Source organism: Coregonus lavaretus (genome assembly GCF_964263955.1).
Source record: "Coregonus lavaretus genome assembly, contig: HAP1_SCAFFOLD_510, whole genome shotgun sequence".
Taxonomy (NCBI): domain Eukaryota; kingdom Metazoa; phylum Chordata; class Actinopteri; order Salmoniformes; family Salmonidae; genus Coregonus; species Coregonus lavaretus.
Window position 1 is genome coordinate 47746 of NW_028159776.1, and position 23742 is coordinate 71487.

The window sequence follows — 23742 nt, forward strand, 5'->3', positions numbered from 1 at the left end:
ATTTGGTCGGTACCTTTCTGTCTTTAAACTGAGTTTGTTCTAAAAAGAATTACAGCATGGAATTAAACACTATCTGCCTCTTCTGCAACAATCACCCCAAATATTTTGATAGAAAAATATATATTTTGTTTTTTTCAACCAGACATTTCCGATCGCTGCCTTTTAAAAGATGGCACTTAAGACTGTATCTGAGCGGAAACCTCTGACTTTCTCAGAGTAAGAAAGAGAAAACTCAGTGATGACTAAAATCTCCGTCATGTTTTGGACCCATTTCTGACTAAGCACAGGCTTCGAAAAGACGTTCATATCTCTGACTTTCTCAGAGAAGGAAGAAATGACTTCATGACTTAATGACTCGAGGCAAGCAGAACTACAGAGCTGCAGCAGACACACACAACACACACAACACAACACGTACACACAACACACACAACACAACACAACACACAACACACACAACACAACACACACAACACAACACGTACACACAACACACACAACACAACACACACAACACACACACAACACACACAACACACACAACACAACACACACAACACACACACACACAACACACACAACACAGACACACAACACACAAAACACAAACACAACACACACAGCGATGACTTCATGACTTCATGACTCTAAGCCAGCAGAGCAGCAGCAGGGAGACAGGCTAGGCAGCAGACCTGGGTTCAAATACTATTTAAAAATCATTGAAAATACTTTATCTGGGCTAAAAGTATTTGAAAGATTTTAAATAGTATTTGAACCCAGGTCTGCTAGGCAGCACCTCCTCTTAGTGAACAATACAGCCGTGACTCTCTGACCTCTCGGTTCACGGAGCCTTTAGAGAAACAGTAGACTCCTTATGTAGCCCCAGCCCGTTCCCCTTCCCACCACCGGACCAGTTACTGTCAGTCAGCACACTGTCTTCATCTAGTCACTGGCTTCATCTAGTCACTGTCTTCATCTAGTCACTGTCTTCATCTAGTCACTGGCTTCATCTAGTCACTGGCTTCATCTAGTCACTGTCTTCATCTAGTCACTGGCTTCATCTAGTCACTGTCTTCATCTAGTCACTGGCTTCATCTAGTCACTGGCTTCATCTAGTCACTGGCTTCATCTAGTCACTGGCTTCATCTAGTCACTGGCTTCATCTAGTCACTGGCTTCATCTAGTCACTGGCTTCATCTAGTCACTGTCTTCATCTAGTCACTGTCTTCATCTAGTCACTGTCTTCATCTAGTCACTGGCTTCATCTAGTCACTGTCTTCATCTAGTCACTGTCTTCATCTAGTCACTGGCTTCATCTAGTCACTGTCTTCACCTAGTCACTGTCTTCATCTAGTCACTGTCTTCATCTAGTCACTGGCTTCATCTAGTCACTGGCTTCATCTAGTCACTGTCTTCATCTAGTCACTGTCTTCATCTAGTCACTGGCTTCATCTAGTCACTGGCTTCATCTAGTCACTGTCTTCATCTAGTCACTGGCTTCATCTAGTCACTGGCTTCATCTAGTCACTGTCTTCATCTAGTCACTGGCTTCATCTAGTCACTGTCTTCATCTAGTCACTGTCTTCATCTAGTCACTGTCTTCATCTAGTCACTGGCTTCATCTAGTCACTGTCTTCATCTAGTCACTGGCTTCATCTAGTCACTGTCTTCATCTAGTCACTGGCTTCATCTAGTCACTGGCTTCATCTAGTCACTGTCTTCATCTAGTCACTGTCTTCATCTAGTCACTGTCTTCATCTAGTCACTGTCTTCATCTAGTCACTGTCTTCATCTAGTCACTGGCTTCATCTAGTCACTGTCTTCATCTAGTCACTGTCTTCATCTAGTCACTGGCTTCATCTAGTCACTGTCTTCATCTAGTCACTGTCTTCATCTAGTCACTGGCTTCATCTAGTCACTGTTTCATCTAGTCACTGGCTTCATCTAGTCACTGGCTTCATCTAGTCACTGTCTTCATCTAGTCACTGTCTTCATCTAGTCACTGTCTTCATCTAGTCACTGTCTTCATCTAGTCACTGTCTTCATCTAGTCACTGGCTTCATCTAGTCACTGTCTTCATCTAGTCACTGTCTTCATCTAGTCACTGGCTTCATCTAGTCACTGTCTTCATCTAGTCACTGTCTTCATCTAGTCACTGGCTTCATCTAGTCACTGGCTTCATCTAGTCACTGGCTTCATCTAGTCACTGGCTTCATCTAGTCACTGGCTTCATCTAGTCACTGTCTTCATCTAGTCACTGGCTTCATCTAGTCACTGTCTTCATCTAGTCACTGTCTTCATCTAGTCACTGTCTTCATCTAGTCACTGTCTTCATCTAGTCACTGGCTTCATCTAGTCACTGGCTTCATCTAGTCACTGTCTTCATCTAGTCACTGTCTTCATCTAGTCACTGGCTTCATCTAGTCACTGGCTTCATCTAGTCACTGGCTTCATCTAGTCACTGTCTTCATCTAGTCACTGTCTTCATCTAGTCACTGGCTTCATCTAGTCACTGGCTTCATCTAGTCACTGGCTTCATCTAGTCACTGTCTTCATCTAGTCACTGTCTTCATCTAGTCACTGTCTTCATCTAGTCACTGGCTTCATCTAGTCACTGGCTTCATCTAGTCACTGGCTTCATCTAGTCACTGGCTTCATCTAGTCACTGGCTTCATCTAGTCACTGTCTTCATCTAGTCACTGTCTTCATCTAGTCACTGGCTTCATCTAGTCACTGTCTTCATCTAGTCACTGTCTTCATCTAGTCACTGTCTTCATCTAGTCACTGTCTTCATCTAGTCACTGTCTTCATCTAGTCACTGTCTTCATCTAGTCACTGGCTTCATCTAGTCACTGTCTTCATCTAGTCACTGTCTTCATCTAGTCACTGGCTTCATCTAGTCACTGTCTTCATCTAGTCACTGTCTTCATCTAGTCACTGGCTTCATCTAGTCACTGTCTTCATCTAGTCACTGTCTTCATCTAGTCACTGGCTTCATCTAGTCACTGTCTTCATCTAGTCACTGGCTTCATCTAGTCACTGGCTTCATCTAGTCACTGTCTTCATCTAGTCACTGTCTTCATCTAGTCACTGTCTTCATCTAGTCACTGGCTTCATCTAGTCACTGTCTTCATCTAGTCACTGTCTTCATCTAGTCACTGGCTTCATCTAGTCACTGGCTTCATCTAGTCACTGTCTTCATCTAGTCACTGGCTTCATCTAGTCACTGTCTTCATCTAGTCACTGTCTTCATCTAGTCACTGGCTTCATCTAGTCACTGTCTTCATCTAGTCACTGGCTTCATCTAGTCACTGGCTTCATCTAGTCACTGTCTTCATCTAGTCACTGTCTTCATCTAGTCACTGTCTTCATCTAGTCACTGGCTTCATCTAGTCACTGTCTTCATCTAGTCACTGTCTTCATCTAGTCACTGGCTTCATCTAGTCACTGGCTTCATCTAGTCACTGTCTTCATCTAGTCACTGGCTTCATCTAGTCACTGGCTTCATCTAGTCACTGGCTTCATCTAGTCACTGTCTTCATCTAGTCACTGTCTTCATCTAGTCACTGTCTTCATCTAGTCACTGGCTTCATCTAGTCACTGTCTTCATCTAGTCACTGTCTTCATCTAGTCACTGGCTTCATCTAGTCACTGGCTTCATCTAGTCACTGTCTTCATCTAGTCACTGTCTTCATCTAGTCACTGTCTTCATCTAGTCACTGGCTTCATCTAGTCACTGGCTTCATCTAGTCACTGTCTTCATCTAGTCACTGTCTTCATCTAGTCACTGGCTTCATCTAGTCACTGTCTTCATCTAGTCACTGTCTTCATCTAGTCACTGGCTTCATCTAGTCACTGGCTTCATCTAGTCACTGGCTTCATCTAGTCACTGTCTTCATCTAGTCACTGGCTTCATCTAGTCACTGGCTTCATCTAGTCACTGTCTTCATCTAGTCATTGGCTTCATCTAGTCACTGTCTTCATCTAGTCACTGGCTTCATCTAGTCACTGTCTTCATCTAGTCACTGGCTTCATCTAGTCACTGTCTTCATCTAGTCACTGTCTTCATCTAGTCACTGGCTTCATCTAGTCACTGTCTTCATCTAGTCACTGGCTTCATCTAGTCACTGGCTTCATCTAGTCACTGTCTTCATCTAGTCACTGTCTTCATCTAGTCACTGTCTTCATCTAGTCACTGGCTTCATTGGTTAAAGAGTCACAGGGCTATGGGTATGACCTTGTGTGTGTGTGTGTGTGTGTGTGTGTGTGTGTGTGTGTGTGTGTGTGTGTGTGTGTGTGTGTGTGTGTGTGTGTGTGTGTGTGTGTTTGCTGATGTGGCAGATGTGGTGGTGACACCACGTTTATTACAACATGTGGACTGATCCCGTATTCTTTACACTATAATCAGTGATTATTTGTTAGCACTGGATACTGTGTGGATATTTACAGAATAAACAAGCATTTGATGAATTGACTGTACAACATTATTTATGATATTTCTGTTGCTTTGTCAACTGAAGTGTCATTCATTATTTTCATAGAGTACAGTTGCCATGCAGTCAGCAAATCCATACAGTACACATAGACGTCATACACAATACCACAGGACAGTCCTCAACATCCCAAAAACAAAAAACAGTTTGTTCATTAGTTCCAGCCACAGCATGTTCCAGCTTCATTAGTTCCAGCCACCGCATGTTCCAGCTTCATTAGTTCCAGCCACAGCATGTTACAGCTTCATTAGTTCCAGACACAGCATGTTACAGCTTCATTAGTTCCAGCCACCGCATGTTCCAGCTTCATTAGTTCCAGCCACAGCATGTTACAGCTTCATTAGTTCCAGCCACAGCATGTTACAGCTTCATTAGTTCCAGCCACAGCATGTTACAGCTTCATTAGTTCCAGCCACAGCATGTTACAGCTTCATTAGTTCCAGCCACAGCATGTTACAGCTTCATTAGTTCCAGCCACAGCATGTTACAGCTTCATTAGTTCCAGCCACAGCATGTTACAGCTTCATTAGTTCCAGCCACCGCATGTTACAGCTTCATTAGTTCCAGCCACAGCATGTTACAGCTTCATTAGTTCCAGCCACAGCATGTTACAGCTTCATTAGTTCCAGCTACAGCATGTTACAGCTTCATTAGTTCCTGCCACAGCATGTTACAGCTTCATTAGTTCCAGCCACAGCATGTTCCAGCCACAGCATGTTACAGCTTCATTAGTTCCAGCCACAGCATGTTACAGCTTCATTAGTTCCAGCCACAGCATGTTACAGCTTCATTAGTGCCAGCTACAGCATGTTACAGCTTCATTAGTTCCTGCCACCGCATGTTACAGCTTCATTAGTTCCAGCCACAGCATGTTCCAGCCACAGCATGTTACAGCTTCATTAGTTCCAGCTACAGCATGTTACAGCTTCATTAGTTCCAGCCACAGCATGTTCCAGCTTCATTAGTTCCAGCCACAGCATGTTACAGCTTCATTAGTTCCAGCTACAGCATGTTACAGCTTCATTAGTTCCTGCCACCGCATGTTACAGCTTCATTAGTTCCAGCCACAGCATGTTACAGCTTCATTAGTTCCAGCTACAGCATGTTACAGCTTCATTAGTTCCTGCCACCGCATGTTACAGCTTCATTAGTTCCAGCCACAGCATGTTCCAGCCACAGCATGTTACAGCTTCATTAGTTCCAGCCACAGCATGTTACCGCTTCATTAGTTCCAGCCACAGCATGTTACAGCTTCATTAGTTCCAGCCACCGCATGTTACAGCTTCATTAGTTCCAGCCACAGCATGTTACAGCTTCATTAGTTCCAGCCACAGCATGTTCCAGCCACATTATGTTACAGCTTCATCAGTTCCTGCCACAGCATGTTACAGCTTCATTAGTTCCAGCCACAGCATGTTACAGCTTCATCAGTTCCTGCCACAGCATGTTACAGCTTCATCAGTTCCTGCCACAGCATGTTACAGCTTCATTAGTTCCAGCCACAGCATGTTACAGCTTCATTAGTTCCAGCCACCGCATGTTACAGCTTCATTAGTTCCAGCTACAGCATGTTACAGCTTCATTAGTTCCTGCCACCGCATGTTACAGCTTCATTAGTTCCAGCCACAGCATGTTCCAGCCACAGCATGTTACAGCTTCATTAGTTCCAGCCACAGCATGTTACAGCTTCATTAGTTCCAGCCACAGCATGTTACAGCTTCATTAGTTCCAGCCACCGCATGTTACAGCTTCATTAGTTCCAGCCACAGCATGTTACAGCTTCATTAGTTCCAGCCACAGCATGTTCCAGCCACAGCATGTTACAGCTTCATCAGTTCCTGCCACAGCATGTTACAGCTTCATTAGTTCCAGCCACAGCATGTTACAGCTTCATCAGTTCCTGCCACAGCATGTTACAGCTTCATTAGTTCCAGCCACAGCATGTTACAGCTTCATTAGTTCCAGCCACAGCATGTTACAGCTTCATTAGTTCCAGCCACAGCATGTTACAGCTTCATTAGTTCCAGCCACAGCATGTTACAGCTTCATCAGTTCCTGCCACAGCATGTTACAGCTTCATTAGTTCCAGCCACAGCATGTTCCAGCCACAGCATGTTACAGCTTCATTAGTTCCAGCCACAGCATGTTACAGCTTCATTAGTTCCAGCCACAGCATGTTCCAGCCACAGCATGTTACAGCTTCATTAGTTCCTGCCACAGCATGTTACAGCTTCATTAGTTCCTGCCACAGCATGTTACAGCTTCATTAGTTCCTGCCACAGCATGTTACAGCTTCATTAGTTCCTGCCACCGCATGTTACAGCTTCATTAGTTCCAGCCACAGCATGTTCCAGCTTCATTAGTTCCAGCCACAGCATGTTACAGCTTCATTAGTTCCTGCCACCGCATGTTACAGCTTCATTAGTTCCAGCCACAGCATGTTACAGCTTCATTAGTTCCTGCCACCGCATGTTACAGCTTCATTAGTTCCAGCCACAGCATGTTACAGCTTCATTAGTTCCAGCCACAGCATGTTACAGCTTCATTAGTTCCATCCACAGCATGTTCCAGCCACAGCATGTTACAGCTTCATCAGTTCCTGCCACAGCATGTTACAGCTTCATTAGTTCCTGCCACCGCATGTTACAGCTTCATTAGTTCCAGCCACATTATGTTACAGCTTCATTAGTTCCAGCCACAGCATGTTCCAGCCACAGCATGTTACAGCTTCATTAGTTCCAGCCACAGCATGTTACAGCTTCATTAGTTCCAGACACAGCATGTTACAGCTTCATTAGTTCCTGCCACCGCATGTTACAGCTTCATTAGTTCCAGCCACAGCATGTTCCAGCTTCATTAGTTCCAGCCACAGCATGTTACAGCTTCATTAGTTCCAGACACAGCATGTTACAGCTTCATTAGTTCCTGCCACCGCATGTTACAGCTTCATTAGTTCCAGCCACAGCATGTTCCAGCTTCATTAGTTCCAGCCACAGCATGTTCCAGCTTCATTAGTTCCAGCCACAGCATGTTCCAGCCACAGCATGTTACAGCTTCATTAGTTCCAGCCACAGCATGTTCCAGCCACAGCATGTTACAGCTTCATTAGTTCCAGCCACAGCATGTTACAGCTTCATTAGTTCCTGCCACAGGTGTTACAGCTTCATTAGTTCCAGCCACAGTATGTTCCAGCTTCATTAGTTCCAGCCACAGTATGTTCCAGCTTCATTAGTTCCAGCCACAGAATGTTCCAGCTTCATTAGTTCCAGCCACAGTATGTTCCAGCTTCGTTAATTCCAGCCACAGCATGTTACAGCTTCATTAGTTCCTGCCACAGCTTCTCAAGAACTGACACACACACACACACACACACACACACACACACACACACACACACACACACACACACACACACACACACACACACACACACACACACACACACATAAGAATTCCAAGCAGGCCAGCATAAAGTGTTTCCAGACTGCAGCACATTAAAAGGGGTGTGGCTCTGCTAGAAGAGAATCATAACTATCTCCCAGTATCCACTGACATCTTTACCGTCTCATGGAGCACGGATGATGTATCTCCTCAGAATGTTGTCAACAGCATGTTGCTCTCGCATCCTACCACTCCAATTCACAGGGTAGCATGGATTAGATTTTTAAGTTGTTGTAAACATTCTGACTGGCTGTAAATCGATTCTTAGAAGTCGTGGGGTTTTCTGACAACAGTTTTTCCCAGATAATGACATTAAAGGACATTTACCCTAGTTCATTTATTTGGTCTTTAACAGGAATTTGTCTCGCATTCAATAGCACTGAGGTTACAGACAACATTAAACCATTGGACATACGAACATATCAGAGACAGAGGGAAGAAAACCAACCGACCACTGACATCTTGGCATGGTTCTGTTATAATCTCCACCCGGCACAGCCAGAAGAGGACTGGCCACCCCTCATAGCCTGGTTCCTCTCTAGGTTTCTTCCTAGGTTTTGCCTTTCTAGGGAGTTTTTCCTAGCCACCGTGCTTCTACACCTGCATTACTAGCTGTTTGGGGTTTTAGGCTGGGTTTCTGTACAGCACTTCGAGATATTAGCTGATGTAAGAAGGGCTATATAAAATAAAATTGATTGATTGATTGACTAAACTGTCCCAAAAAAAAATCACTGTGTTTATAGTAACTTACGCAGGTTAGCGTTTTTCAAAATTAATCATCTTAAATGACATGCAGCTTATAAAGCCTTCATAAAGCCTTTATAAACACTCCATAAATGTGTTTGCTAATAATCTATAACCGTATGTCATGCTCTATAAAGGGTTCATAAATGTGGCATAACTGTGTGACATAATCACCAATGTCAAATATGACATAACCCTGTGCTTTATAAAGGGTGGCATAAGCACTGCTTAATAAAGGCTTTATAAACCATATTAAATTGAGGCTTCACAAAGCATTTATAGCATTGTCATGCAGCAACGCCAGGATAGTGGGTTCGGTTCCCGGGACCACCCATACGTAAAAATGTAGGCAAACATTACTGTAAGTTGCTTTGGATAAAAGTGTCTGCTAAAAAGTGTCTGCTAAAAAGTGTCTGCTAAAAGTGTCTGCTAAAATGTCTAGGATGTCCCAACCTCTTTCCCTCTTGGGTGCATAGTCAATATTGGACCTGACCTCAAATTCCCCCAGAATGCTGTGCTGCAGGATGACACACACTCTAAAGTGCAGTCATGCACAGCAAAATACTTTGATATGGGCTTTTTAAAATCCGTTTGATTATTTATTATTTTTTCTCAGTTTTTGTTTTACAGGTTTTGGATTTCCCCCATTTTTCTGGTTTTCCCCCAGTTTCTTAAAACTTTTTTTAAAATAGAAAAACAACAAAATTTGATTTGATGTGGTTTAAGCATTGTTGTGAACACATCAGGGGAAGACTTTTGAGGTCTGGGAAAAATCGAAGAAGCTTTCAGTTTTTTTGAGTGTAGATGCCCTTTAATTCAGTGTGCATGCCCTGCACTGTTGTTTGGTTAGCAGTGTCTCTGTAGCTCAGTAAGCCACATGTAATGAGTTCGCAAATCAAATGCCCACTTGTGGTGCCACTGGACAGCGAAAAACGAGCATGTTAACCTTTATTTTATTGTAATTTAAATGAGTTTGTAGTAGTGAAGTGTTGCGTTAGATTACATAGCTACCTCAATCGTTATTTCAAATAATTTTGGCCACTACACAGTTATTGCTAGCTAGCTAGCAAACTAACGAAATGCATCTAGCTAGCAGGCTCAGCTAAATAAAACTCCCCCTAAATAGAACCACATCTCATAGTCACATCATGAGATTTGTAAATGAAAAATGAATATAATAATAATAATTGAATGGAGTTTCCCATCTCCCCTTTTAGAGTATATCTTGTGCAGCACAGAAATGACCTTATCCAGATGGTGTGACAAAGGCATTTCCTCACAGACCTGCTAACGTTATGTGGTAGGTTTAAGGTTGGAACCAACATGCAGTACCTCCAGCAGACAGAGAGGTAAGAACCATTCGTCCTCCAGCTCAGGGACAAGCTCCACTATTCACAGCCCTGTGTAATGTTACATGTCACTGCATTGCTGGACTTTTTGAAGCTTCATTTACCTGTATTGTTTTAAAAATGTACAAATAAAAAGGAAATGTATGGTTTAAACATGTCCTTAATGTTTATTTTTGTTTTAGCTGTTAGTGATAATCTCCTAAGTTTTAATACATTTGTGTTTACATCATTAAGTCTTTACGTTTGTGTTATGAATGACCTAATGGTCTGACCTTATAGTGAATACAGAGTCATATGATTCAAGGCATTTACGTACAGTGTTATGAAAGACCAAGACTTTAAAGTACAGCGTCAAGCGATAAGAGTCTTTATGGATGTGTTACAAATGACCGAATGTGTCTCGCTTCAAACTAAGTATTACAGGACACACTACATGAAGTGTCAATAAACAGGTTAATTAACATTCTGCTGATTTATGAAGAACAGACACAAAGTCATAATTATGTCTAAACCCTGCCCATTTCCACAATTCCTCTTCTTAAAATTAGATTTTAAACCTAACGATAACTAATGAAAGCCAAGTTTGATGCGTTGATCCACCAGACATTCCGTGTACCCTGCTTAACCCTGACCAAACTAACATTCCTTCTCTTTGTTCCGCAGTGCATGTCGCTATGCCCCCGCACATTGACTCGGTACCGGTACCCCCTGTATATAGCCTCCCTACTGTTATTTCACATTGACTCTGCACCGGTACCCCCTGTATATATAGCCTCCCTACTGTTATTTCACATTGACTCTGCACCGGTACCCTTACGCCCCCCTGCCTTACGCCCCCCTACCTTACGCCCCCCTGCCTTACGCCCCCCTGCCTTACGCCCCCCTGCCTTACGCCCCCCTGCTTTACGCCCCCCTACCTTACTCCCCCCTGCCTTACGCCCCCCTGCCTTACGCCCCCCTGCCTTACGCCCCCCTGCCTTACGCCCCCCTGCCTTACTCCCCCCTGCCTTACGCCCCCCTGCCTTACGCCCCCCTGCCTTACGCCCCCCTGCCTTACGCCCCCCTGCCTTACTCCCCCCTGCCTTACGCCCCCCTGCCTTACGCCCCCCTACCTTACGCCCCCCTGCCTTACGCCCCCCTACCTTACGCCCCCCTGCCTTACGCCCCCCTGCCTTACGCCCCCCTGCCTCACGCCCCCCTGGCTTACGCCCCCCTACCTTACGCCCCCCTGCCTTACGCCCCCCTGCCTTACGCCCCCCTGCCTTACGCCCCCCTGCCTTACGCCCCCCTACCTTACGCCCCCCTGCCTTACGCTCCCCTGCCTTACGCCCCCCTACCTTACGCCCCCCTGCCTTACGCCCCCCTGCCTTACGCCCCCCTACCTTACTCCCCCCTGCCTTACGCCCCCCTGCCTTACGCCCCCCTGCCTTACGCCCCCCTGCCTTACGCCCCCCTGCCTTACGCCCCCCTACCTTACGCCCCCCTGCCTTACGCCCCCCTGCCTTACGCCCCCCTACCTTACTCCCCCCTGCCTTACGCCCCCCTGCCTTACGCACCCCTGCCTTACGCCCCCCTGCCTTACGCCCCCCTACCTTACTCCCCCCTGCCTTACGCCCCCCTGCCTTACGCCCCCCTGCCTTACGCCCCCCTGCCTTAAGCCCCCCTGCCTTACGCCCCCCTGCCTTACGCCCCACTGCCTTACGCCCCCCTGCCTTACGCCCCTCTGCCTTACGCCCCCCTACCTTACGCCCCCCTGCCTTACGCCCCCCTGCCTTACGCCCCCCTTCCTTACTCCCCCCTGCCTTACGCCCCCCTGCCTTACGCCCCCCTGCCTTACGCCCCCCTACCTTACGCCCCCCTGCCTTACGCCCCCCTGCCTTACGCCCCCCTGCCTTACGCCCCCCTGCCTTACGCCCCCCTACCTTACTCCCCCCTGCCTTACGCCCCCCTGCCTTACGCCCCCCTACCTTACGCCCCCCTGCCTTACTTCCCCCTGCCTTACGCCCCCCTGCCTTACGCCCCCTGCCTTACGCCCCCCTACCTTACGCCCCCCTGCCTTACGCCCCCCTGCCTTACGCCCCCCTGCCTTACGCCCCACTACCTTACGCCCCCCTGCCTTACGCCCCCCTGCCTTACGCCCCCCTACCTTACTCCCCCCTGCCTTACGCCCCCCTGCCTTACGCCCCCCTGCCTTACGCCCCCCTACCTTACAAACCCCCTGCCTTACGCCCCCCTGCCTTACGCCCCCCTGCCTTACGCCCCCCTGCCTTACGCCCCCCTACCTTACTCCCCCCTGCCTTACGCCCCCCTGCCTTACGCCCCCCTGCCTTACGCCCCCCTACCTTACGCCCCCCTGCCTTACTCCCCCCTGCCTTACGCCCCCCTGCCTTACGCCCCCCTGCCTTACGCCCCCCTACCTTACGCCCCCCTACCTTACGCCCCCCTGCCTTACGCCCCCCTGCCTTACGCCCCCCTACCTTACGCCCCCCTACCTTACGCCCCCCTACCTTAGCCCCCCTACCTTACGCCCCCCTGCCTTACGCCCCCCTACCTTACGCCCCCCTGCCTTACGCCCCCCTGCCTTACGCCCCCCTGCCTTACGCCCCCCTACCTTACGCCCCCCTGCCTTACTCCCCCCTACCTTACGCCCCCCTACCTTACGCCCCCCTGCCTTACGCCCCCCTACCTTACGCCCCCCTACCTTACGCCCCCCTACCTTACGCCCCCCTGCCTTACGCCCCCCTGCCTTACGCCCCCCTGCCTTACGCCCCCCTACCTTACACCCCCCTGCCTTAAGCCCCCCTGCCTTACGCCCCCCTGCCTTACGCCCCCCTGCCTTACGCCCCCCTACCTTACGCCCCCCTGCCTTACGCCCCCCTGCCTTAAGCCCCCCTGCCTTACGCCCCCCTGCCTTACGCCCCCCTGCCTTACGCCCCCCTACCTTACGCCCCCCTGCCTTACGCCCCCCTGCCTTACGCCCCCCTACCTTACTCCCCCCTACCTTACGCCCCCCTGCCTTACGCCCCCCTGCCTTACGCCCCCCTTCCTTACTCCCCCCTGCCTTACGCCCCCCTGCCTTACGCCCCCCTGCCTTACGCCCCCCTACCTTACGCCCCCCTGCCTTACGCCCCCCTGCCTTACGCCCCCCTGCCTTACGCCCCCCTGCCTTACGCCCCCCTACCTTACTCCCCCCTGCCTTACGCCCCCCTGCCTTACGCCCCCCTACCTTACGCCCCCCTGCCTTACTTCCCCCTGCCTTACGCCCCCCTGCCTTACGCCCCCTGCCTTACGCCCCCCTACCTTACGCCCCCCTGCCTTACGCCCCCCTGCCTTACGCCCCCCTGCCTTACGCCCCACTACCTTACGCCCCCCTGCCTTACGCCCCCCTGCCTTACGCCCCCCTACCTTACTCCCCCCTGCCTTACGCCCCCCTGCCTTACGCCCCCCTGCCTTACGCCCCCCTACCTTACAAACCCCCTGCCTTACGCCCCCCTGCCTTACGCCCCCCTGCCTTACGCCCCCCTGCCTTACGCCCCCCTACCTTACTCCCCCCTGCCTTACGCCCCCCTGCCTTACGCCCCCCTGCCTTACGCCCCCCTACCTTACGCCCCCCTGCCTTACTCCCCCCTGCCTTACGCCCCCCTGCCTTACGCCCCCCTGCCTTACGCCCCCCTACCTTACGCCCCCCTACCTTACGCCCCCCTGCCTTACGCCCCCCTGCCTTACGCCCCCCTACCTTACGCCCCCCTACCTTACGCCCCCCTACCTTAGCCCCCCTACCTTACGCCCCCCTGCCTTACGCCCCCCTACCTTACGCCCCCCTGCCTTACGCCCCCCTGCCTTACGCCCCCCTGCCTTACGCCCCCCTACCTTACGCCCCCCTGCCTTACTCCCCCCTACCTTACGCCCCCCTACCTTACGCCCCCCTGCCTTACGCCCCCCTACCTTACGCCCCCCTACCTTACGCCCCCCTACCTTACGCCCCCCTGCCTTACGCCCCCCTGCCTTACGCCCCCCTGCCTTACGCCCCCCTACCTTACACCCCCCTGCCTTAAGCCCCCCTGCCTTACGCCCCCCTGCCTTACGCCCCCCTGCCTTACGCCCCCCTACCTTACGCCCCCCTGCCTTACGCCCCCCTGCCTTAAGCCCCCCTGCCTTACGCCCCCCTGCCTTACGCCCCCCTGCCTTACGCCCCCCTGCCTTACGCCCCCCTACCTTACGCCCCCCTGCCTTACGCCCCCCTGCCTTACGCCCCCCTACCTTACTCCCCCCTGCCTTACGCCCCCCTGCCTTACGCCCCCCTGCCTTACGCCCCCCTGCCTTACTTCCCCCTGCCTTACGCCCCCCTGCCTTACGCCCCCCTGCCTTACGCCCCCCTGCCTTACGCCCCCCTGCCTTACGCCCCCCTACCTTACGCCCCCCTACCTTACGCCCCCCTGCCTTACGCCCCCCTGCCTTACGCCCCCCTACCTTACGCCCCCCTGCCTTACGCCCCCCTGCCTTACGCCCCCCTGCCTTACGCCCCCCTACCTTACGCCCCCCTGCCTTACTCCCCCCTACCTTACGCCCCCCTACCTTACGCCCCCCTGCCTTACGCCCCCCTACCTTACGCCCCCCTACCTTACGCCCCCCTACCTTACGCCCCCCTGCCTTACGCCCCCCTGCCTTACGCCCCCCTGCCTTACGCCCCCCTACCTTACACCCCCCTGCCTTAAGCCCCCCTGCCTTACGCCCCCCTGCCTTACGCCCCCCTGCCTTACGCCCCCCTACCTTACGCCCCCCTGCCTTACGCCCCCCTGCCTTAAGCCCCCCTGCCTTACGCCCCCCTGCCTTACGCCCCCCTGCCTTACGCCCCCCTGCCTTACGCCCCCCTACCTTACGCCCCCCTGCCTTACGCCCCCCTGCCTTACGCCCCCCTACCTTACTCCCCCCTGCCTTACGCCCCCCTGCCTTACGCCCCCCTGCCTTACGCCCCCCTGCCTTACTTCCCCCTGCCTTACGCCCCCCTGCCTTACGCCCCCCTGCCTTACGCCCCCCTGCCTTACGCCCCCCTGCCTTACGCCCCCCTACCTTACGCCCCCCTACCTTACGCCCCCCTGCCTTACGCCCCCCTGCCTTACGCCCCCCTACCTTACGCCCCCCTACCTTACGCCCCCCTACCTTAGCCCCCCTACCTTACGCCCCCCTGCCTTACGCCCCCCTGCCTTACGCCCCCCTGCCTTACGCCCCCCTGCCTTACGCCCCCCTGCCTTACGCCCCCCTACCTTACGCCCCCCTGCCTTACTCCCCCCTACCTTACGCCCCCCTACCTTACGCCCCCCTGCCTTACGCCCCCCTACCTTACGCCCCCCTACCTTACGCCCCCCTACCTTACGCCCCCCTGCCTTACGCCCCCCTGCCTTACGCCCCCCTGCCTTACGCCCCCCTACCTTACACCCCCCTGCCTTAAGCCCCCCTGCCTTACGCCCCCCTGCCTTACGCCCCCCTGCCTTACGCCCCCCTACCTTACGCCCCCCTGCCTTACGCCCCCCTGCCTTAAGCCCCCCTGCCTTACGCCCCCCTGCCTTACGCCCCCCTGCCTTACGCCCCCCTGCCTTACGCCCCCCTACCTTACGCCCCCCTGCCTTACGCCCCCCTGCCTTACGCCCCCCTACCTTACTCCCCCCTGCCTTACGCCCCCCTGCCTTACGCCCCCCTGCCTTACGCCCCCCTGCCTTACTTCCCCCTGCCTTACGCCCCCCTGCCTTACGCCCCCCTGCCTTACGCCCCCCTGCCTTACGCCCCCCTGCCTTACGCCCACCTACCTTACGCCCCCCTGCCTTACGCCCCCCTGCCTTACTCCCCCCTGCCTTACGCCCCCCTGCCTTACGCCCCCCTACCTTACGCCCCCCTGCCTTACGCCCCCCTGCCTTACGCCCCCCTACCTTAAGCCCCCCTACCTTACGCCCCCCTGCCTTACGCCCCCCTGCCTTACGCCCCCCTACCTTACACCCCCCCCGCCTTACGCCCCCCTGCCTTACGCCCCCCTGCCTTACGCCCCCCTACCTTACGCCCCCCTGCCTTACGCCCCCCTGCCTTACGCCCCCCTGCCTTACGCCCCCCTGCTTTACGCCCCCCTACCTTACTCCCCCCTGCCTTACGCCCCCCTGCCTTACGCCCCCCTGCCTTACGCCCCCCTACCTTACGCCCCCCTGCCTTACTCCCCCCTGCCTTACGCCCCCCTGCCTTACGCCCCCCTGCCTTACGCCCCCCTGCCTTACGCCCCCCTGCCTTACGCCCCCCTGCCTTACGCCCCCCTGCCTTACGCCCCCCTGCCTTACTCCCCCCTGCCTTACGCCCCCCTGCCTTACGCCCCCCTGCCTTACTCCCCCCTACCTTATGCCCCCCTGCCTTACGCCCCCCTACCTTACGCCCCCCTGCCTTACGCCCCCCTGGCTTACGCCCCCCTACCTTACTCCCCCCTGGCTTACGCCCCCCTACCTTACTCCCCCCTGCCTTACGCCCCCATACCTTACGCCCCCCTGCCTTACGCCCCCATACCTTACGCCCCCCTGCCTTACGCCCCCCTGCCTTACGCCCCCCTGCCTTACGCCCCCCTGCCTTACGCCCCCCTGCCTTACGCCCCCTTGCCTTACGCCCCCCTGCCTTACGCCCCCCTACCTTACGCCCCCCTGCCTTACGCCCCCCTGCCTTACGCCCCCCTACCTTACTCCCCCCTGCCTTACGCCCCCCTGCCTTACGCCCCCCTGCCTTACGCCCCCCTACCTTACGCCCCCCTGCCTTACGCCCCCCTGCCTTACGCCCCCCTGCCTTACGCCCCCCTGCTTTACGCCCCCCTACCTTACTCCCCCCTGCCTTACGCCCCCCTGCCTTACGCCCCCCTGCCTTACGCCCCCCTACCTTACGCCCCCCTGCCTTACTCCCCCCTGCCTTACGCCCCCCTGCCTTACGCCCCCCTGCCTTACGCCCCCCTGCCTTACGCCCCCCTGCCTTACGCCCCCCTGCCTTACTCCCCCCTGCCTTACGCCCCCCTGCCTTACGCCCCCCTACCTTACGCCCCCCTGCCTTACGCCCCCCTACCTTACGCCCCCCTGCCTTACGCCCCCCTGCCTTACGCCCCCCTGCCTCACGCCCCCCTGGCTTACGCCCCCCTACCTTACGCCCCCCTGCCTTACGCCCCCCTGCCTTACGCCCCCCTGCCTTACTCCCCCATACCTTACGCCCCCCTGCCTTACGCCCCCCTGCCTTACGCCCCCCTGCCTTACGCCCCCCTGCCTTACGCCCCCCTACCTTACTCCCCCCTGCCTTACGCCCCCCTGCCTTACGCCCCCCTGCCTTACGCCCCCCTGCCTTACGCCCCCCTACCTTACGCCCCCCTGCCTTAAGCCCCCCTGCCTTACGCCCCCCTGCCTTACGCCCCCCTGCCTTACGCCCCCCTACCTTACTCCCCCCTGCCTTACTCCCCCCTGCCTTACGCCCCCCTGCCTTACGCCCCCCTACCTTACTCCCCCCTGCCTTACGCCCCCCTGCCTTACGCCCCCCTGCCTTACGCCCCCCTACCTTACGCCCCCCTGCCTTACGCCCCCCTGCCTTACGCCCCCCTACCTTACGCCCCCCTGCCTTACGCCCCCCTACCTTACGCCCCCCTGCCTTACGCCCCCCTGCCTCTAGCGCCCATGTTCTAATCTTGTCCACATTCTGATTGTGCCCACATTTTCCGACAGGTGTAGACGATTAAAAGACTCATTGTGATCAGATCATCCTGACCACCTCCGGAGGTAGTCAGTCACGCATTGTGTCTGGATAGTTTACAAATGTAGACTGATTTGGATCGTGAAACCATTTAAATCATCAGTATCCAATCTTCTAAAATCATTGCCAGGTGGCACCATTGACTTATGGTATCAATTTTTCTTAAAATAAACAAGTACTATTGTTGAAAGAATGGCGGTCCATTAATTTGCATACAGGGAGGGATCAAGAAATCTGTTCACAATGTGGACACGGTGGACGGATATGAGACACATTTTAATACCATGTGTAAACATATTTTAGATAATGTGGGCACAAAAGGAATGCGGACAAGATCAGGACAAAAGACGCATGTTAGTGGCAAGTATAAACAAGGCTAAAATAAGTGAGCACTTACAACAGAACAGCTATCATAAATCACCTACGTAACTGTTATTGGTAGTTGTAACAACAGATTGGTAATAAGGTTGTATGCATGACTGTAAGTCTCTTTGGATAGAAGCGTCTGCTAAATGGCATATTATTATTATTATTATTATTATTATTATTATTATTATTCAATCAGATCCAGCATTAGCTGGCGATAGCCGACACCTGTAGAGCGGATGTTTTGGTGTTGTCGGAGGAGGAACTGCATTGGAGCCTCAAATCTATTGTTAGAAGTTCAGAACAAGATTGGGACGGCTATATAGAAATAATGACTCTCAGATTGATAAATCATTCAACTAAATAAAGAGGAGGCGTAGATCACATCTCACATTCCAGTGTTGGGACTTGTAAACATTTCTCTCAATGTGACTGCATGTAGCCAATGGCAATGTCTGCTTTAGGTATAAATCCGGGAGCCTTTGTGGATTTGACAGCTCTTACACAGTTCCCCCTCCGACACGTCAAAACATCAGCTATGTGGATTTCGGCTAAAGCGGATCTGATTGAATAGGGACCAAAGTCAACTGATCTGTTTAGTGTTTCCCCAACAACAGGAAACCATTCCTGTAACACTCTATTGCCTAATTTTGTTTGATTGCAGCTATTCAGAATGTTACTATGGCATTTCACATTAAACATCTATGCTTTAACTTTAACGGAGGACTTGAAACTTGAGGTTAAATGTCTAGTTTATCTAACGCTGCATGACACTTATGAATATATCCTCCTATCGATAAATCATTGTATCGCTTCCCATCAAATCAGACCTAGGCCTAGATTCAATCGTATTCGCTCTGGCCGAAACATGCTGTCTGGGGTTGTTTTGACAGTGTCAGCGGCTCCATTGGATGCACCGAGTCGCATTAGTAGAAACCCCATGCAGCCGTGTTTACAAGTTCCAACACTGGCATGTGATGTAATCTACACCTCAACATTTTCTGAACTTCTGACGAGGGCGGGACGGGTGTGGCTTCGTGACAATGACCACGGGAGCAGCCGCTCACCGTTTTGACAGCTCTAAGACGGTTACACTGTCAAAACACCACGCGGGTGTCGGCTAGCCTGGGTTAACCCGGGGGCCAGTATGAAAAACGTATGCACTCACTAATTGTAAGTCGTTCTGGATAAGAGCGTCTGCTAAAATGACTAAAATGTTTTAAAAAATGTCAATCTGATGCCTTATTCCAGTTATTTTGAAGATGACTATTAGTCTCATCCACAGCTACATTTGTTGGTCGCCACTCAAGCATTTTGAGTGTTCGACCAATAGCTGAGTAGCGTAAAAAGCAGTGGTGATGTTTTATCCTCTGACTTGCTACAGCAGGATGCTGCTTCAACAGCATACGGATTAATCATGTTAGCCCTTCCTATTAAATCAGACCAGGTACTTCACAGAGACTTGTGAAAGTCATCCATATTCCATCCATGACTAAAAGGCTAGTGTACATAGTGTTAATGTTTTACATAGGACTGTAGCTTTGCCAGAAGGAGAGGGGAAGCTGCTTCGCTTCAGTGGGGGGCCACGCCCGGCTCACCTGAGGCTAGGCCACGCCCGGCTCACCTGAGGCTAGGCCACGCCCGGCTCACCTGTGGGCAGTCTTTGATGGTGCATGTGTACGTGCGCGTGTTCATGTGTGTGGAGGGGCTGTGCCCAGCTCACCTGCGGGCAGTCGTTGATGGTGTATGCGTACGTGCGCGTGTTCATGTGTGTGGAGGGGCTGTGCCCAGCTCACCTGTGGGCAGTCTTTGATGTAGTGTCCTTTGTTGAAGCAGAGATGGCACAGGTAGTTGGGCGGCGGTCGCTTGCTGGGTTTGCGTGGCTCAGAGGAGAGGGAGAGGTCAGAGAAGGGGTCTGTCGGAGAACTCAGGCCGTCTATGATGTTGTTGAGCGAGCCGTAGGGAGTGGAGATTTTATACAAGTTGTTGTTTAAGGCCTGCGGATAGAAAACAGTGAGAGCTCTAGTCAATCCGTAGCGCTGAACATCCGCTTCATCGCGTGATTGGCAAAGGCAATGTGGTTGAGGAGACTGCATTCACGGTAAACGCTGCATACGCTCAATCTAAAATTACCTTTACATTTTTACACGGACCTTCAGCGATAATTCTGAGATACAGATTGAATAGAGCCCTGAGTAAAATATGGGCATGGATTTTAATTGATAACAAAGTCTAATGGGAAAGAAACTAGTCTGGCTGAAAACGTCAATTACAGATGAGCCTGTCTCTAACGCTGCATTAAGAGTGAATAACACTTGGTTTAGAGCATGTTAAAGGATATTAGACACCACAACTTGATAGATGTTCCTGTTTGTTAGTCTGCTCACTCCGCACAACAGAACCAGACCTTCTTTTAATGCGTTGTCATTCAGTCTACGAGCAGAAAGAGTTCCATTTCCGTGGAGGAACAGGATGCCTTTGTTGAAGATCTTTTGCTAATTCCCTCTATTGGGTTGACACAATCAGTACCAGTGTGTCTTAAGCTCCAGAGAAGAGAACTGACTATGGTCCCAGTGTGAAGATTGTTACAGGCTGCACATAACATGTGTTGTGGAATGGAACTATGTCAGGACGCAAGGCAATCTAATCTTCACTACTTTGGCTGATCTCATAAGGCTGTCATAACTGCTACTTAAGGATGGACAAATAAATATACTCAAACTATAGGGGATAACCTTACCCTGGCGCAGGAGGCCTAGCTTTCTATAGGGGATAACCTTACCCTGGCGCAGGAGGCCTGGCTTTCTATAGGGGATAACCTTACCCTGGTGCAGGAGGCCTAGCTTTCTATAGGGGATAACCTTACCCTGGTGCAGGAGGCCTAGCTTTCTATAGGGGATAACCTTACCCTGGTGCAGGAGGCCTAGCTTTCTATAGGGGATAACCTTACCCTGGTGCAGGAGGCCTAGCTTTCTATAGGGGATAACCTTACCCTGGTCAGGAGGCCTAGCTTTCTATAGGGGATAACCTTACCCTGGTGCAGGAGGCCTAGCTTTCTATAGGGGATAACCTTACCCTGGTGCAGGAGGCCTAGCTTTCTATAGGGGATAACCTTACCCTGGTCAGGAGGCCTAGCTTTCCATAGGGGATAACCTGGCGCAGGAGGCCTAGCTTTCCATAGGGGATAACCTTACCCTGGTGCAGGAGGATAACCTTACCCTGGCGCAGGAGGCCTAGCTTTCTATAGGGGATAACCTTACCCTGGCGCAGGAGGCCTAGCTTTCCATAGGGGATAACCTGGCGCAGGAGGCCTAGCTTTCCATAGGGGATAACCTTACCCTGGTGCAGGAGGATAACCTTACCCTGGCGCAGGAGGCCTAGCTTTCTATAGGGGATAACCTTACCCTGGCGCAGGAGGCCTAGCTTTCTATAGGGGATAACCTTACCCTGGTGCAGGAGGCCAAGCTAATCTCACAGGCCAAATGAATCCTAGCTTCTTCGTCACCAGGTCTGATGAATGTGGTATCCTCCTTGACATGCTGCACTATTCGGCAGGTAGCTTAGTGGTTAAGAGCATTGTGCCAGTAACCGAAAGGTCGCTGGTTCTAATCCCCGAGCCGACTAGGTGACAAATCTGTTGATGTGCCCTTGAGCAAGGCACTTAACCCTAATTGCTCCTGTAAGTCGCTCTGGATAAGAGCGTCTGCTAAAATGACTAATTATATTCTATATTTCAGACTTCTCCTGAGAGGAGAGAAGTTAACTGAGTTTAGCAACACCACCACCAGGCCCCGTGCAGTACGTCCCTTAATGGCACCCTGTCCCCTATGTAGTGCACTACTTTTCACTAGAGTTACATGGTCCCTGGTCAGAAGTAGTGCACTACTTAGGGAATAGGGGGCCATTTGAGACACAGACTGTACTCTTCGGACCGGGGGGAGTCGGTGTCGGACCTACACTCTAAAAAATGCTGGGTTGTTTGGTTGATCCAACTGGACCCAACTGCTGGGTTGTTTGGTTGACCCAACTGGACCCAACTGCTGGGTTGTTTGGTTGACCCAACTGCTGGGTTGTTTGGTTGATCCAACTGCTGGGTTGTTTGGTTGACCCAACTGCTGGGTTGTTTGGTTGATCCAACTGCTGGGTTGTTTGGTTGACCCAACTGCTGGGTTGTTTGGTTGACCCAACTGCTGGGTTGTTTGGTTGACCCAACTGCTGGGTTGTTTGGTTGACCCAACTGCTGGGTTGTTTGGTTGACCCAACTGCTGGGTTGTTTGGTTGATCCAACTGCTGGGTTGTTTGGTTGACCCAACTGCTGGGTTGTTTGGTTGACCCAACTGCTGGGTTGTTTGGTTGATCCAAATGCTGGGTTGTTTGGTTGATCCAACTGCTGGGTTGTTTGGTTGATCCAACTGCTGGGTTGTTTGGTTGATCCAACTGCTGGGTTGTTTGGTTGATCCAACTGCTGGGTTGTTTGGTTGATCCAAATGCTGGGTTGTTTGGTTGATCCAACTGCTGGGTTGTTTGGTTGACACAACTGCTGGGTTGTTTGATTGACCCAACTGCTGGGTTGTTTGGTTGATCCAAATGCTGGGTTGTTTGGTTGACCCAACTGCTGGGTTGTTTGGTTGACCCAACTGCTGGGTTGTTTGGTTGATCCAACTGCTGGGTTGTTTGGTTGATCCAACTGCTGGGTTGTTTGATTGACCCAACTGCTGGGTTGTTTGATTGACCCAACTGCTGGGTTGTTTGGTTGATCCAACTGCTGGGTTGTTTGGTTGATCCAACTGCTGGGTTGTTTGATTGACCCAACTGCTGGGTTGTAGGTGTTCGGTCACTTAGTTGAGTTGTTTTCTTGAAAAAAAATAGCAAGGTTGGGTTATTGGTGCTGGGTTATTGAGATATGACCCAGTGGGTTAGATCAGAAGTCTGGAGGCATAGTTTAGTAGGGTCGTGGCTTTCAGATAGTTATTTCTAGCCACCCGTGAGAGTAAATGTCATTCCTGTTAATCTGTTGTGTTGTATAGTTCTCACATGTTAAGGTCAAACATTTACATTATTGTACCTTCAATGAGGCTTACAGAAGTGTAAAATGCACAAAATATATATTTGCAGTATGTTAACTTACCATGATGAACAGGAATGACATTTACTCTCACGGTGGCAAAGAAGAGCTATCTGAAGCCATGCCTCTAATAAGCCACGCCTCTTTGTAGATCCTTTTTTAAAGAAACATCCCGGGAGTTTTTTAAATTCTGGCTAGCCATAATATATTGTTAAAATTGTGTTGATTCAACATGTCAATCAGGTGTAGTAGCTCAGGAATAGCTGGGGGCCCTGAGGAGAGAATTGAGAACCACTGATTTAGTCAACAGTTCTCAATTGACACAAAGCCATACGTGAGTCTTTCACAAGACACTATCACTGGCCATTGTCATATTTAACATGTAATGACATAACACAACAGATTAGATCAACTGGAATGACACTCACATTCACCGTTGCACAAAAAGAGCTGTGCTCAAACCACGCCCCAACATTCTAATTAGCCACCGCCCCTGCATTTTAATTGTCACTAAAAGAGCAAAGAACCATTT

At 51.6% G+C, this 23742-nt stretch overlaps 1 protein-coding gene across 1 annotated transcript in view; it reads right to left on the reverse strand.

Moving 5' to 3' along the window:
• Window positions 1-23742, reverse strand: part of LOC311122455 (zinc finger CCHC domain-containing protein 24-like) — a gene marked incomplete at both ends in the record, with an annotated part of 48057 nt that overhangs the window by 18751 nt on the left and 5564 nt on the right. The window contains one exon of the mRNA XM_084196809.1: window positions 19942-20142. Coding sequence (XP_084052935.1) covers window positions 19942-20142 — 201 coding nt within the window. The remainder of the gene's footprint in view (window positions 1-19941; window positions 20143-23742) is intronic.